A 12,767-nucleotide genomic window follows, 5' to 3' on the forward strand; every position below is an offset into this window, starting at 1 on the left:
GCCAGGGCCACGCAACCGCCTTAGAGACCTGCCGGTTGGTCAGACACAGCGCCCTGCAGCGGGACTGAGGCTGACGGGCAGCCCCGCCCGGGCTCGGGGCAGCGGAGGGCGGCCCGGCGGGAGCGGCCCCCTGAGCGCGCGGGGCCTCGCGCCGCCGCCCCGGGGCCCTGGGCGGGACGCGGTCGGGCCAGCACCAGCCTCGGGCCCGCCGCGCGGACTCACCTTCCGCGGAGTCGGCGTCGCAGTCGGACACGTGCGTGATGGAGAAGCGCGACGCGGGCGACACGGTGAAGCGCGACGCGGGCGCGACCGGGGCCGGGGCCGTCGCGAAGGCCGCCTTGGCCGGCATCGGCGGGAGCTCGTCGTCCCACTGGAACGCGCCGCCTGCCACCGGGCCGCCGCGTCACTCGCGCCCACTCTCCGTGACGTCACCGACGCCGCGCCGCCCCGTGATGCCACGAGCCCCTCCCGCCCCGCCCCGTGACGTCACGAGCCCGCGCGCCGCCCCCCCCCCCCCCCCCGCGCTCACCGTCCTCCGCGCCGGATCCTCCGCGGGTCGGGTCGTCCTGCCGCGGCCCGCCCGGGGCGCTGGGGGAGCCGGGGCTGCCCGCCAGGAACGCGGGGGGCGACTCCTTGGCGCCAGGGAAGGGCTCCCCGACCTCCCGAGTGGGGCTTTCCTGGAGGGGCAGCACCACGTGGCTCAGGCCGGCCGTTCCCCGGCGCGCACCCCGCCCCGCCCCGCGCAGGCCCCGCGTTGCGGCCCACCTGGTCGAAGAGGTAGACGGTGACGTCATCGAAGAAGGACACGGCCTTCTTCTTGCGCTCCAGGTCCTCGCAGAAGGCCTCGGACAGCAGGCTGGGCATCTTGAGCAGGCCGCGCAGGTTGCGCGCGCTCTGGCTCTCGGCCACCACCACGGGCACCGCCGGCACCTCCTCCTCGCTCTCCTCGCTGGGCTCCTGGATGCTGTAGCAGCGGAGCTCCTCGTCGGACTCGTCGCTGTCCTCACTGTCCTCCTCCTCCTCCTCTGGCCGGCCCTCCAAGGCTGCAGGGAGGCCGGGCAGAGCCAGGCAGAGTGGGGTTCGGGGGGCACCAGGACCCCCTGTCCGCTCCTGCGGGGCCCCCTGGAGCTCGGAGCTGTCTCCTTCTGAGTTCAGTGGCACTGGGGTCAGCAGGAAAAGCTTGGAGCGGCTGGGATTGGGCACAGCTGGCACCTTGGCTGGGCCTGGGGACTCAGGAGGCTCTGGCCTGGGCCCAGCGCTTGGCTCTGGGAAAGACCCGTCGGGCGGCAGCACCTCCCTGGGGCCAGCGCCCTGGGCCTCGCCGGGTACCCCAGGTCCAGGCCCAGACTGCTGTCCAGGGCTCTGTGGGCTTTTCAGGCCTGGCTCCGGCCCGGGGGCCTGGACTCCACCGCACTTCTCCTCCGGGCCCGTGGGGGGCTCGGACTCGGTATCCAGGTCCGAGAAGTAGGCCGAGTCTCGGTAGGGGTTCTTCTCGCTGAGGCCAGCAAGGGAAGCCGAGAGCCGAGTCTCGGGCCCGGGGCTCTCGCCCTCCAGGGCCAGCTCCCCGAAGGCCTCGGGCTCACACTCGTGTGCCTCCTTGATCACAAACTCGGGGGACTCGTAGTTCTCCGTGTCATAGCCGCTGTCCAGGGCTCGAGGCTGCCCGCTGGGGGGGCCGGTAGCAGACGGGCTGGAGACCTCACAGCCACCGTCACTGGCTGAGGACGGGATGTCCAGCGAGTCCAGGGAGTCAGGGGTCCCGACCTGCTTCTGCAGAGAGCGCAAGGCAGGCACTGCGTCTGGCTTCGCAGCCTGTGGACCGTCACTGGATACGTCTGTGAAGACGCCCGAAGTGGCCTCAGTTGTGTCCTCGTCCTCACTGTTAGCCACCTCCACTGTGGGGCAGCAGCTGCTGCTGTCATCAGCACCCTGAGCCGGCTCAGTGGGCAAGTCAGGCAGGACACTGGGGACGCTGGGGGCGCTGGCCGCCTCTGCGGGAAGCGGGGCTCCCTGCTGGGAGGGGGAGGGGAGGGAGGGAAGGGGCCCAGCAGAGCCCTCAGCCTCCGCGGCAAGCTTGGGCTCTGCCTGGGGGTCACCCCCACTAACGGCTGCCTCTGTCCAGGGGGGTGTGACCAGGGCGATAGCGGGTGCCAGGCCCTGGGCAGGGCCCAGGTTGGGGAGGTCTGGACGGCGGCCTGGCTCCTGGCTGGGGGAGGCTGCCTGCAGGCCAAGCAGAGGCTCTCTGGGGCCCTCCTGGGCTAGGGGGTGGCCCTGCTCAGGGGAGGCCGCGGGGGTCTGCTTCGGGCTGGGGCTGCGGTCCGTGTAGCTGCCCCCGTAGCCAGGGTCCCAGGCCTCTGGATCGCGGCTGCCACTGTTGTTATTGGCCGACACGTTGGAGCTCCAGTGTCTCTGCTGGGCGGCCGTGGGCGCTCCGGCCTCCCTCAGCTCCTCGCCCTTCGATGGCCGGGTCCCTGAGCTCCCCGAGGGGGTCGCGCCCAGCGGGTCCTTGAAGAGGGGCGGGCAGAAGGCGGTCACGCCCCAGTCTGCGTCCTGGGCTCCGTGCTCCGCGGGCGTCAGGGGCCCTGGCGAGAGCGAGTGGGAGCGGCCCAGCGGGTCCCGGGCGAGGCCCCTGTGCAGGTGCTGGTTGCATCCGCCCCAGGGGCCGTCGGCCGGCAGCGCGTGGCCCAGCAGCGGTTCCGTGGCCAGTGAGGCAGTGGCGCTGCCATCTGAGTCGTCGTCCTGGTCGGCGGCACGGGGGCCGGGGGCACAGCCGGCGCAGTCGGGGTCGTGGCCGGCAGCGGGCGTGGCCTCCTCCAGGCGGATGAAGTACTCGCTGCCCACGGACGGGCTGTGCGCGCTGAGCACGGGCACCACGCCGGGGGGCACGTCGGGGGCGCAGAGCTCATGCACGCGGGCAGCGCGGCCGGGGCTCGGCGGGGGGAAGGCCTCGGTGCCACGGCCCGCCTCCCACTTGTACTCGAAGTTGAGGCCGCGGCTCGTCTCGGTCACCGTCAGCACGTCGTCGCCGTCCGCGTGGAAGCCATCGCCCACGAACTGCTCCAGCAGCGGGAAGGACGAGGCCGCTGCGAGCTCAGCCGCGGGGCCCGCCACCCCCGAACCCGGGCCCGCGCCACCCCCGCCCGGCCGCAGCGAGCGCCAGCGCCGCTCGAACTCCTCCTCTGCCTCGGTGGCACCCTTGGCGCACAGGTAAGACAGCAGCAGGTGCACCTCCTCGGCCGTGGGCCGCTGCTCCGGCTGCAGCCAGCAGAACTGCATCACCTCGTACCTGCGGGGAACCCGTGGGTGGCCCAGGCCAGGAACCCCCCAAAGTGCCTTGAGGGCAGATGGGGGAACCTCTCACTTCTTTCAGTGACACCCCAAGTCTTCCAAGGCAGGCCCCGCGTGTGGGGGCAGGCGGTGGGCTGGGCACTTCCCCCAGGTCATCCCTCCCTGCTTAGGGGGACACAGAGGCCGCGTGTGAGGTCGGAGAATGAGGAGGCCGGGTGGGGGGTCCCCAGGCGGTCAGGTTGAGCCGCCTCTGCCTGACTGGGGCACCCCCACCTCGGCCTTCCCGCCGGGGCAGGGCGGGGCGTCCTCACCAGCGGTCCGACAGGGTCAGCTGCAGCTGGGGCTTGGGCAGCTTGAGCTGCTGCTCGCGGATGGCGTAGGCCAGCACCTGCCGGTCCGAGTGCTGGGGGTAGGGCTGCACGCCCAGCTCGAAGAGCTCCCAGATGGTCACACCCAGGGACCTGCAGGGCGGCAACCATGAGACACGGCAGGCACGGCGGGCCGTGGCACAGGCCACACAGGATCCCGTGGACGCTTGCAGGGCAGCTCCTGTCATCACATCAGCGCCTCCAGGACCGGGGCTCAGTGCCACACCGGCCACCCCTGCACAAGGACAGCGCATCCCTTCTGTAAAGGGAGGGAACCACCAACCCGGCCGGGCCCAAGCCCAGTGTCCGGCGAGCTCAGCAAATCGAAGCCTGCCCAGCTCGCCTGGGGCCAAGTCCACGCTTGTCCATTCACGTGCTCACTTGACACACGGCAGACCAGACACCGTGCCAAGTGGGGCATCTGCCCTGGAGCCGGCAGGTGGGCAGAGCCCACGGCAGGAGGCTCGAGGGGTGTCTGGGGACACTCCAGCCTAGCAGGGGTAGGGCTGGGCCCCAGGCTGGGGGCCCCCGGGACATGCAGGGCTGGGGGAGCCTGCATGGGGGCTCTGGGGGCTCCTTCCAGTGGCTGCACTCAGCTCCCTCAGCCCTAGGCTGTCCTCGGCTGGGGAGTGAGGGACAGAGCCGATCTGGCAACAGAGGAAGCAGTCATGGTGGCCTTGGCCAAGCCCTGTGACTGGGAACCCCAGCCAGCATGCAGTGGGGTGGCAAGGGCTGGGGAAGGAAGCAGTGTGTGTGACCGGGCGGGGTACAGGGTCAACCAGCTTATTGAGGCCCAGTGAGCTCAGGAAGGGGCCAGTCCGCTCTGAGGGCTCACAGGAGCAGAGGGACGGGGAGGCCGGCCAAGGCCAGGAGCGGGCACCCCCGCAGTGGGAGATGCCCCCACGGCCCGTGGGGCCTGTGCTCTGTACTCCCAGGGTGGCTTGGTCCCCAGTGGAGCCTACAAGCCTGGCTCAGGCTGGGAGCTCAGAATCGGGGGGCCTCGAGCTTGCAGTCATGGGGATCCCCTGCACCCCACACATTCTGACCTCCATCCCCAAGGCAGCCAACACCCCACCCAGACCCTCTCTGCGGGGCTGGGGCAGGTTGAGGCCCTGCCCCAGGAAGGAGACCCCATGTTGCTTACAGGGGGCTTCTGAGTCTAGACGAGGTCTCTGAGCCCCTGTTATTGGTGGGTGTCAGCCCAATGGGCCCTGGGCAGCCCAGGCACCCTGACTCTGTCCTGCTGCCCACCCACCCAGCCCCACAGGTAGCAGCAGCCCCCACGACCTCCTGAGTGGCCGTGGTTTGGCACCGCCCGGGGAGCCGCCCTCACCACACGTTGCTGGCCTTGGTCTGGTCCACCACGAGCAGGTTGCTGTGCACCTCGTCCACCAGCTCGGGCGCGATCCAGCGCAGCGGCACCCACAGCTGGTCAGTGGTCACGAAGTAGTCCTCCTGCGGGCACCCAGGGTGGGGACACAGTCAGCCCTGCCAGGCGGCTGGCCCAGCCCTGCGTCCCGCCCCGCCCCACCACCCCACTCACTCTGTATTTGCAGTGGGACAAGCCGTAGTCACCGAGCTTCACCGTCAGGTCGGCCGCGAGCAGGCAGTTGCGCAGGGCCAGGTCACTGCGGGGCAGGGGCACAGTCAGCTGGGTGGGCTGGCTGGGCCGTCCAGCACAGAGGGTCCTTTGCCAGCGCGGGCTTGTGGCCCAGGGTGTCCTGGGCTCAGCCAGCGGACAGGTGGGAAGGGGAGTCTGGGGGCTGCCCTGCCCTCCCCTCCCCCTGCCGCCCAGGGCCCCACCCCTGCGCCCAGCACTGCTGTTTGCGAGGTTTGCCTTCGACCGCACAGCGCAGGGGAGCCAAGCGGGGCAGGCGGGCTGGAGCCTGCCTGGGGCCCAGGGAGGGCACTGCCCGGCCAGCCCTGGAACCCCCCGCGCCCTCCACCCTGCCTTTCAGGGCCACGCCAGGGCAGCCCGAGCCCCGGCTCTGCCCAACTGCCGTTTTCCTCCCAACCCCACTACACCATCACTCTTAGCTCCATGGGTAAACTGAGGCCTGCAGTGTCCTGGGGATCCTGCCAGCTGCCAGAGTCCACGTACCAGGGCCTGGCCCAGCCCTGCCCACACAGGGCCACAGCTGAGGCTTGCCCCAGGCCACCCTCCTGGCCCTAGGGCAGGGAGGGGACCTCCAACCCAGTGGCCCTGCCTGGCTGGTGGTCCTGCAGCTGCTCGGGGCACAGGGCACAGGGGCAGGCACGGGTCAGCCCACACCCACCACGCTGCTGCTGCTGCGCTGCGACCTCGGGGGAGGAAGGGCCAGCGCCCGCCTGTCTCTCCCCCCACCGGCCCGTGTCTGAGTGTCTGGGCACAGCTGCGGGGTTGTGTTCTGGGGCGGGGCACGGCGGGCAGGTCAGGAGGCGGGCAGCTGCCCTCTTCAACAAAATCACTGATGCTGGAGTCGCCTGAGTCACCACTCAGCACCAGGATATTGTTGGGGAGGACGGCCGTGCGGCGTCCGGGGCTGATGGGGCCACGTGTCCAGTGCCACTTCTTCCAGCACGTCCCCCAGCCTCCCCGGGGCTGGGGACCCAGGCTGCCAGGGCGGGGCAGGAGAGCCCTCCCTCCCGCTGCGGGGCCAGCTAAGTCCTGCCATCGCTGCCTGAGGGGCACGGAGGGCGTGGGGCTGGTGTGGGCACTCTGGGCGGTGGCTGCAAAGTGGGTGTCAAACCCTTATCTTGCCGATTTTTAAGGAATTTGGTAGGATTCCTTTGCGTGGTGGCTGTTGGATGCCGCATAAACATGGCCCGGTCCATCCTCACGGCACCCCGTGAAGAAGGAGTCACCCCAATGTCCCTTCCTCAGGGGAGGGGCTGAAGCACAGGGTGAACCCGCCCAAGGTCACGGAAAAGCGGGGACCCGGCCCCGGCACACCTGACCCTCACCTGTGCACGTAGTTATGGCGGTGCAGGTGGAGGACGCCGCAGGCCACCTCGCAGGCCATGCGCTGCAGGGTCAGGGGGTCAGGTGCCATGGACTCTGTCACCCGGCAGCTCCGCAGGTAACCCTTGAGGTCTCCCTGCAGACAGGGAGCGCAGCAGGTCACCAGCCAGCTGGGGGGGGCACCAGCTCCCTGGGGGACCCCAGGCACCCCCTCCCCATCACCTCTCCCCATGTGAGGGACGGGTGGGGCTGAGCTGGGTGCCGGCAGCTGCCCAGAGGAGCTGGCGCCTTCTGCCCGCGTGACCAGCTCGCGGCGGGCCAGCTGTGTGCCCAGCGCGGGCAAGGCCCCACGTGGAGCTGAGGGGGTGGATGGCTCCGGCTGCCGGGACGCCGAGTGCTGGACTTTGGGGACACAGGGAGGTGGGCAAACAGCTGTCAGCCCCCAGCCCTTCCCTACTGATCCGGGTCACCCTGCCCCTACGGGCCGCCTCTGGGGGGTTGGGGCAGGGCCCCCAGGATCCCGTCTAGGGGGGCGTGAGGCCCACAGGGGTGGCACCACACGCTGGCAGGGCAAGTGAGGCCACCGCGGGTGGCGACTCACCAGCGGGCAGAACTCCATCACCAGCAGGTACGGCGTCACCTCGGCACACTGGGCCAGGCACTGGAGCAGGTTGCTGTGCTGCAGGGCCCTGCAAGAGCCCACAGGAGGCGCGGTGGCCGGGGGCTCTGTCACGAGCCGGCGCCACGCGGCCCACCCTCCCTCTCGGCCACCCCCCCACCACGCCCCCGCTGCGCCCACCTGTGCGGCTGCGCCTCCTCCAGGAAGCGCACCTGCTCCTGCACGCTGGCGCTGGCCTTCAGCTCCTTGACCACCACCTGCGCGCTGCTGGGGCCCGCGTTCACCTCCCCCAGGAACACCTGCGGGACAGGCATCGCCGCGGCTGCCCCTCGCAAGCAGGGGCTTCCAGACCTTTCTCCTGCTTCCTCCCACCCCCCGGACAAGCCACTTCTTTTTCTGTGCCTCAGTTTACTCATTTGCAGCATGGGTCTGCCCCTCCCAGCGCCCCTTCCTGCTGAGTCTTCCATGTTGTTTCCCCAAGGCCCCAGCTGTGCTCCCACTCTCGGGCTTCTGCAGCGAGGAAGTGGGACCCAGTCGCCCCATCCAGGCCGGGGGTCCGGGGAGAAGCCGCGACCACCCCTCCCCAGGCACCTCTCAGCACCTCTGGTACTGAGACCCGGAGGGGCTGCGGCAGACCCTGAGGAGCCCTGGGCGGGGCCCCCCGCGGAGTGGCACCCAGGAAAGCAGGTCTGCGCCGCGCCCGCCTGCCCCAGCGGACACGCTCACCTTCCCGAACCAGCCGTGGCCAATCTCCTTCAGGTACAGCAGGCTGTGCCGGCCCAGGTCCGTGGACTTGAGGAGCTGCACTGTAGCAGGGTGGAGACTCAGGGACCCCAGCACAGCCGCTCCACCCTACCACCTGGCCCCTCGAGGGCTGCCGGTCCTGAGGAGTCGCCCCGAGTACCCCAGTGCCACCTGGGGGGGCAGGCCAGACCACCAAGGCAGAGGCCACCCGGGGCACTGCCAGCAGGAGCCAGGGCCTCTCGGGAGCAGAGGCAGCTGCTGCCCAGAAAAGCTGCAGATCTGTGGGCCCCACCCAGGCATCTTTCTGGGGAGATCTGTGTAAGGGGTGCCCGAAGTCCCAGGGACCAGCCAGGCCGGAGACAGCAGGGCCTGGAGCTGGACCTGCCACCCAGGCCACACCGGGCAGGCAGTATGGCTGGGACAGGAGACTGCAGCTCAGGGAGGGCACTGGGGCGGCCCGCCCCTGCCCTGCCGCAGGCTGGCATCCCCGCACCGGGTGCACCAAAGGCTCCTTTGTTGGGGGCCGCTTGGCACAGCCCTGCACGGAGCACACTGGGCCCATTCTCCCGCGGGCAGCTGGCTGAGGTCAGCGGGAGGCAGGGTCAGCGAGGGCTGGGAGGAAGGGGCCAGGGCTGGCCGAGCCCACGCATGCCCTGCCCGAGCCCCGAGGGATTCCCCGAATTCTGCTCCCACGCCGACTGCCCCAGGGCCAGGGGGTGGGGGGACAGGCTATGCCTGGCCCAGAGACCCAGAGAACGTTGACTGATGCTGAGCGAGATTTGGGGGATCCCACTAGGCTCTGTGTCCTGAGCCCCAGTCTGCTGGGCACCCCACTCCAGCCCTGGGGTGCCCAGGCTCCTGACCATGGCTGCGGGGACAGTGGTGGGGCAGGATTGTGCTGACAGAAGTGGGCGCCTCCCGGCTCTGCCTGGCTGTGCTCGCCCTCTGCGGTCGCCAGAGGGCTGGGACCCCTGTGCAGGCTCAGAACCCTTTACCTCTAGGGGCCGCCCTCCCAGCCTCCCCTCAAATCTCTCCACTCTGAAAGCAGGTGCTCCCCAGAAAACTGTGACCAGGGATGCAAAAATGGAGAAAATAGGCAACCACTGTCCTCTTCTGGGTCCCTGCCCCCTCGTTCCCAGGGACCATCCTCCAGGGGGCTATGCGAAGGCTCGTGAGGTGTGTGGGCAGCTGCGGCCCGAGGGCCGACAGACCAGAGCCTGAGCACCAGGCCCTGCCCCTGCAGCACGGGTGACCCTGCCTCTAGGAGACCTGGGGGGCAGAGGGGGACGGGCAGGACACGCTGGGCCGGGGGAGGTGGCAGCTAGTGGTCCTTCCTAGGTCTACTCTAGAAGCCCAGACGCTGGTGAAGGCTGGGCTCTCAGGGCAGGTGGGGTGGGCCACTCGTCACCACGGCAGTAGCCCTGGTGCCAGCAGGGCCCCCACAGGGCCAGCAGGGGCTCTGCTGTCTGGGCCAACAGCCCACTCAGTGTTCCCGGAGGAGCTGGGGGCGGACAGTGAGGAGGGGCAGCCAGCCTGAGGCCAGGGACCCCCGCCCACTGCCCAGGCTGCAGGACTGGACAGAGAGGGGTCCCCGAGCTCAGCCATTTTCCCCTGCATCTGCCAAGGGGCAGCGACCCCAGGACGGGCAAATGCAAGACGTGGCAGAGGCAGCCCACGGCCCGTGGAGGCCACAGCAGGGCCCCTGCCAGGGCCTGCAGCCACCGGGCAGGACCTCCCCCTCCCCCCGGGCCTGAGTGAAAGGCCAGTTCACAGCTGCCCACAGGGGCCCACAGCCCGCCCCCCGCCTCCAGCCGGGAACAATGGAGCCCATGTCTCCACAGGCTGGTGGCGCCAAGGGGACAGGAATCTAGGGTCAAGCATCTGGGGACTGCAGAAGAGCCTCCGCCCCAGCACGTGGGCGGCTAAGCCCAGGACTAGCAAGCGGCCAACCCCCGGCCCCCCCGCCAGCGCCACCACTGCCCCTTGCTGGGCAGCCCCTCGGTGCGGGGCGGAGGGGGCCCAGCCTGCCCACAGCTGGCCTCAGGCCTGGGAGGGGCCACATACCCTGGGCCCCACGGCCCCGACAGGTGCAGCCCAGGTGCCTCAGCCCCCGCCCCCACCTGTGGAGCTCGCCCTGGGCCTGGCCTGCCCCGCTGACCTCCCGGCAACTGCCCCACCCAGCTCCTGCGCCCGAGGGAGGGCTGGGGTGAGGCCCCTGGCGCCCTGCCTGGCACACTCACCTGAGCGCCCCGGCTGCTTGGCCATGGGCAGGGAGACCTCGGTGAGCGGCAGGACGTACACGTCGGGCCCGTTCTGCGCCGCCGCGGCCGGGGAGCCCTGCGCCGAGAAGTCGGCCGCATACTCTTCCCCCTCGGCGTTCTCAAACTCCTGCGGGCCGGGCCGGCGGGCGTGTGAGCGGCTCCTGCAGGCCGAGGGCCTTTCCGCCCAGCCCAGCTCTGCCGGGGGTGCTTGCCCCAGGGCTGGAGCCCCCACCCGCGGGCCTGCGGCCAGAGCCCCTGCGAGCCGTCCCCAGCCAGCCCCTCCCGCAGACTCCGGCTCCAGCCCCACCCCGGACCCAACTGTCCAGGAGAAGCCAAAAGCAGAGCCAAGAGCCAAGAGCAAGCCACAGGCAGCAGCACCTCAGCCCGGCCCCAGCCCCCGCCCACCATGGGCACCCCAGGCCCAGCCCCACATGGGGGGACAGGGGGACCAAGGAACAGGAGACGAGGGGACAGACACCGGCCACCCTGCCCATCCAGAATCGGCCCCAGCACCCTTCAGCCCCCAAACACCCCCCAGCAGCCCCTCACCCTGGGCCCCGCCCAAAGGCCCACCGTGCCATGGGACAGCTTTGGGGACAGCACCCCCACCCCAAAGTCCTCTTGGAGAAGCTCCTCCGTCTGCCAGGACAAGGAGCGTTCCTGGGCAGCCAGGAGCAGCAGCCCAGCTGCCACAGCCATCTGCCCACAGGCGGCCCTGGGACCCTCATCCCGGTGGCTACCCCACCTCCCGGGAGCTCCCAGGGCTCTTTAAGAGCCTGGCTCTGGGCAGGGCCACTCCTGGCCAGGCTGCTATTTTGAAATGCAGCGGCTGCACCTGTCGAGGGGAGTCCCCACCCCCAGGTGCAGAGCACATTCCTGAGCCCAGAGCCAAAGGCCCCGAGGAAGTCCTGGGCTCATTTAAAACAACTGTTCCCTGAGCTCTTGGTGCAGCCTCTCTCTCCATCTCTCCCCACAACCCCGGGGGAACTGAGGCTCAGAGGGGTGAGGGCCACCCACTCCGGGACTCGTGCTCCCGTGGACAGACAGCTGGCCTGGGAGGGTGCGGCTTGTGTGACCCGGGGACCCTCCTTTCTCTGGGCCTTGGTTTTCTCACTGCGAAGCAAGGCCAGAGGCTGCCGGGATTCCAGTCCCGGCCTGCGCGCTGCGAGGATGGGGGAAGGGGGCTGGTCTCCCCCTCCCCAGGGCCCGGAGATCACCCCCAAGCCCCCCTGGGTCCTCTAATGCCACATCCCGGCTCTGCTGGGGGCCCAGATGTCCACCCCTCACCCAGGCCAGCCCTGGCTCCAGCCCGTTCGTTACCTGCCACCTGGGGGCCCGGGGCCCGCGGGCACAGCGGGCGATCAGGTAGCACAGCGTGAGCATCGGGGCCTGCCCAGCACCAGCCCCCAGAGCCCAGGAGGGAGCCCACTGCGGAGGCAGGCCCTGCCACGGAGGCACGCTGGTGCTGGAATGTTCCGGGCACCATGTTCCGGAGGAGAAGAGGAGGGTGCAGGGGAGGGGCTGTTCTGGCCCCAGCTTGGGGCCTCGTTCTCCTGGGCCCTGAGGGGGGGCGGCATATACAAAGGCCCTGCAAGCACCCCCTGGGTCCACACCCCACTCCTGCCCCCAGAACCTTGAAGATCTGGCCTCAGGATCTTCCAGAAAGACGCCCGGCGTTGCTGGGCCCAGCAAGCCAGAGGACGGGGCCCATGTGTGGTGGGCGGGACCCTCAGGCACGCAGCTCCCCCCGGTTGAGGGGGTCTTGGCCCACCTCGGAGGGTTCCGGAGGACGAGCCAGCTGGCAAGTGTGGGCTTTGGAAAAGGCAAGGGCCACGTACGTTGTCCTCACCTGCCAGGTGGGCCGGTGCGAGCTCCCGTGGCCCCCTCCTGGGACTCTGGGGCTGTCTCCCTGAAAGGGGGGTGACGCTCGCTGGGGCGAGGGTCACTTAATATGAAGGTGCCCCCAAAATACAGGCAGGGGTTCCGTGCTGGGCCACCCTGACCTCTCGGAGAGCAGGAATCTGACCTCCAGCCCAGGAGTGGGGCTGGCCCTCGTGGGCGTGAGTGGCTGGAGGTCCCTGGCCAGGTCGCAGTTTGCCCGTTGGCAGGAAGGTGGCCCACGCTGGCTCTGGGGCAGGCGCCTCTGGCTGGGGTTGTTAGCCCAGCGCCTTTCTGCCTGGTCGTCCCTGCTCAGAGCTGCAGCTGGACTTGCGGTGGCCACAGGGGCTTGCAGGGTGGGGACAGCATCTGGGCGCTGTCCTTGGGACGGGGGCCTCTGCTCCAGAATTCGGCCTCTGGGGGGCGGCCCCATGAGGGCCAGCGTGCACCAGCAAGCCCCACACGGCCTGGCCTCAGCCCCCGGGGTGACTGCAAGTCCGGAAGGTTTCAGTGCTGGGACACGTGTCTGGGGCCTCTGTCTCCTTTCGCTGCCTCGGTGAGCAGCGACCCGAGGGCCCTGCGGGGGCAGCTCCCCCACGGGGGTCGGGGCCTCTGGGAGGCGGCCCCTCCCACACCAGCACCCTCAGCCGCACCCCCACAGCGGGCAC

The 12,767-nt window shown here is 70.2% G+C and overlaps 1 protein-coding gene across 7 annotated transcripts in view; it reads right to left on the reverse strand.

The window, feature by feature from the left end:
- AATK (apoptosis associated tyrosine kinase) overlaps nucleotides 1–12,767 on the reverse strand; it is a 34,597-nt gene that overhangs the window by 1,523 nt on the left and 20,307 nt on the right. For 4 of the 7 annotated variants that reach the window (XM_045569653.1, XM_045569651.1, XM_045569650.1 and 1 more), the window contains exons 2-12: nucleotides 10,201–10,348; nucleotides 7,943–8,017; nucleotides 7,397–7,515; nucleotides 7,199–7,286; nucleotides 6,600–6,733; nucleotides 5,200–5,284; nucleotides 4,990–5,111; nucleotides 3,600–3,749; nucleotides 766–3,286; nucleotides 530–677; nucleotides 223–384 (exon numbers count right to left, since the gene is read on the reverse strand). In XM_045569653.1, the coding sequence (XP_045425609.1) occupies nucleotides 223–384; nucleotides 530–677; nucleotides 766–3,286; nucleotides 3,600–3,749; nucleotides 4,990–5,111; nucleotides 5,200–5,284; nucleotides 6,600–6,733; nucleotides 7,199–7,286; nucleotides 7,397–7,515; nucleotides 7,943–8,017; nucleotides 10,201–10,320 (3,724 nt within the window). In that variant the 5' untranslated portion in view covers nucleotides 10,321–10,348. Of the gene's footprint in view, nucleotides 1–222; nucleotides 385–529; nucleotides 678–765; nucleotides 3,287–3,599; nucleotides 3,750–4,989; nucleotides 5,112–5,199; nucleotides 5,285–6,599; nucleotides 6,734–7,198; nucleotides 7,287–7,396; nucleotides 7,516–7,942; nucleotides 8,023–10,200; nucleotides 10,349–10,794; nucleotides 12,589–12,767 lie in introns of all 7 variants that reach the window. The other 3 variants (XM_045569648.1, XM_045569647.1, XM_045569649.1) reach the window with 3 other exon arrangements.

This window comes from Lemur catta, chromosome 15 (genome assembly GCF_020740605.2).
Source record: "Lemur catta isolate mLemCat1 chromosome 15, mLemCat1.pri, whole genome shotgun sequence".
In the NCBI taxonomy this organism is placed as follows: domain Eukaryota; kingdom Metazoa; phylum Chordata; class Mammalia; order Primates; family Lemuridae; genus Lemur; species Lemur catta.